Source organism: Cyprinodon variegatus, unplaced genomic scaffold (genome assembly GCF_000732505.1).
Source record: "Cyprinodon variegatus isolate N-32 unplaced genomic scaffold, C_variegatus-1.0 Scaffold1355, whole genome shotgun sequence".
NCBI lineage: Eukaryota > Metazoa > Chordata > Actinopteri > Cyprinodontiformes > Cyprinodontidae > Cyprinodon > Cyprinodon variegatus.
The window spans coordinates 43301-46390 of NW_015151808.1; the positions used below are offsets into that span (position 1 = coordinate 43301).

General features: G+C 33.7%; 1 protein-coding gene across 1 annotated transcript in view; it reads left to right on the forward strand.

Annotated features, from left to right (window-relative positions):
* The window catches only part of LOC107102993 (DNA repair protein XRCC4-like), a gene marked incomplete at its 5' end in the record, with an annotated part of 29923 nt that extends 27135 nt beyond the window's left edge, over nt 1-2788 (forward strand). Inside the window, one exon of the mRNA XM_015402491.1 lies at nt 2446-2788. Within this exon, the coding sequence (XP_015257977.1) occupies nt 2446-2560 (115 nt within the window). The remainder of the gene's footprint in view (nt 1-2445) is intronic.
* Between the last annotated feature and the right edge of the window lie 302 nt (nt 2789-3090).

A 3090-nucleotide genomic window follows, 5' to 3' on the forward strand; every position in this document is an offset into this window, starting at 1 on the left:
AAACGACAAGTAACGACACCCCTCTTTTCTATTTTCAAAATGCCTATGAGAGTAAATATTTCTTCTTTAATTCTTAAACCTAATTATTCTGAATGTTTTTGGCATTTTTTTCTTTCTGTAGACTGTATACCCCACAGTAAAGCTACGCCCCCTTATATTTAGCCGAATGCATCTCCCCTTGACTGTCTGGTAAATGGTTTTCAATATGTGCTTTTTTTTTAAACATCCCTTGAATTGATTAAATGTTTGTTCTATGTATTAATTACCCAGATTGACCAGGGGTCATATTTTGTTTTACCTCAGCACTTATTTTATAGTCTCTTAACCCCAGTGACAGGCTAGAACAATACGTTTTTCACTGCTGAGGATTTGCTAAACATAGTGGCGGCTCATCAGGGGACCTGGTTAGCGTAAAAAAGAAAACTTGATAGCATTAACAAAGCAGATCTACTAACCAGCCACAGCCAGAGCTGCATCTGTGTCAGGAGCAAAATAGTATTTTGACTTCATGAATATGCAAAACATATGTTGAACTATAGGACATGCAAAGAGATTGAAGTATGATATTCAAATGTAATTTTTATTTTTTTAACCTGAAACAGATCAAATTTTTACATCTATATTTAGCACATTTTCAAAGTAAAGTACAAATATGTCAGCAATCATTGTAGCATTTAGATCCAACAAAAGACAATAATGAGTCTGTGCAGATGTGAATATATATATATATATATATATATATATATATATATATATATATATATATATATTTTTTATTATTATTATTTTTTTGTTTTGTTTTCTGGTTGTCACCAATAGTAACAGTAGAAGGGTTTTAATTAATCAAATATTGAATATGGAAGGAATAATTCTGTATGAGGAATACAATCTTAATACATTTAAAACAACATGAAAAAAACATTAAAACTGAACTTACAGTTTTATAAACAATGAGTATTGAAGGCTGCCAGACTATAGAAAACCTTCGTTTCCCTGTAAATCTTGACTGTAATTTCCTTTACTAATGTTTGTGAAAAGCTCACTTTTTCCAGTTGTTGTTATCGATATTTAAACCTTCAACTACTATTGTTTTCATGTTTTGAGATGTTTTTACTTTAAGGTTATACATTTTAAGTGCATTTATAAATTGTGCTAATTATCATTATTGTTATTTTTATTATTACCCTTATTACCTCCAGCTCTATAGCTTGTTATCTCATTTTTCTTTTATGTCCATCCTGCTCCCTTAATCTACTGCTGGCACATGCAAATAGAGCAGTGGGAATCGCTCTTGCATCTGTTATCCATTATCTCTATCTTATCTATGTAGATCACCCAGGACACGCCCACTAATTGTACATGCAGCCTTTTTTTTTCTTTTACAAACAATTTAGCACTGCTTATATGGGAACTTTGAAGATCAGGCTCTCAGTGGGTTAAGATTGGGACCAGGAAAGGTGAAAAACAATCCTAGCATCAAAAAGGATTTGCAATCCGTTCTGCTTGTCCTTTTTAATCATCTCTGTAAAAAAATAAAAATACTTGTATATCTACCTTATTACTATTGATTGGTGGAATTTATGACTATATATGGTGATATAGTAGAGAGAATGGAAGAAAGGGGGGAAAAAAATCTAACAGCACACTCTGCCAAAAAGTACTAAACTGATAAATTAGATATTTAGGCAATAACTTGTACTTTAACAATAACTGCCTTTGTTTCTTCCTTTTGATAGAAAGGGTAGATGTAAAGTCTATGTTGAAGCTCCTTTTTTAGCTTCTTGACTGCCAAACTCATTATCATGGTACATACTGCAGCTTCTACTTTTCCTCAGATCAGCTCTCTATGGGGGCTCCTGCGTACTCGCTACCCCAATTCTATCTCACCCCTTGGGGGGGAAAAAAATAAATACACTCGTCATACCCCCCGCGTACAAAGACTTCGCTGAAACGCTTCTCTTGTTTGCTCCTAACTGGTTCCAGGAGGCCTTAAAATGCAGTTGGTAATGATTTAAACAAGATCCGGGCCCCTCTTCTGCTCTCTCACGCTGCACTTTGCTTCTCATGTTCAGCTTTTTATTGTTGGAGCAAGCCAGGCTTGGAGAAACAAAAAAAAATGGCATAAAGTTTGTGATGGATTCTCTTCAGCCCTAAGGTTGATTTTTAGATTCAGGAAGGTGAGAAAAGCAGGCAGATTTATAAAGGGAAGAATTGTTGGCTCCCCTGCCTGTTAGTTGACCCCAGATTCTCCAATGTCTAAGGTGATTTGACTTTCTCCCCCTGACGATTTTAAAACCTGTAAAAAGTGATGGTAATATACTCTCAACTCACTTTGAAATCTGCTCTAGATGGTCTGTAGACCAACAACACCAGTGCTTTGGCGTTAGTATGCCAAACAAATGTTAGAATACACCTTTATTTTCTATGTGTTTGTATATTCCACAGGAAAGACTCTTCTGCAGCATCAAGTCAACTGCAGGTTCCCCACCACCGTATAGATGCTAAAAAAGGAGCTTCAACTGAAACGTCTGCAGCAGAAGACCTGTTTGAGGATATCTGACTCAGTTCCATAACTGCATCGATTACTCCTGTTAAAATTGACTTGTTTTGAAATCAACCTGAAGAAATTATGTCGATATTTAACCTGTTATTTGACCTGCAGCCACAGTGGGGTCTTTGATATATTTTACTACTAAAAATGTACTAAAGCTCTGAGTTGTCTAGATTTACTGTAAATTGGAATGTTGAATAAAAAATGTACAAAATATAATTTAAAAATGTGTAATTCTCTATGAGCACTGTGCTTTTATACACAGTCATACTGATACTGATTATCAGTTTGTTAAAGTACATAAACATTGACGTATGTCTACTTTCTGGGTTTTTTTCACCCTCATTTTGAATAATTGATTATATTAATTACATTCTATTTCAGTTTAATCACTAACAAGAATTTGATCAAATATTTGTGAAATTTCTGTAACTTAAAGAAGAACATGAATGTTTTCCATCTGTATATAATTCTACTTTACATTCCCTAAACAAAAATAAGTTAATTCAATGATAATTTAATAAAATAAAATATTGATT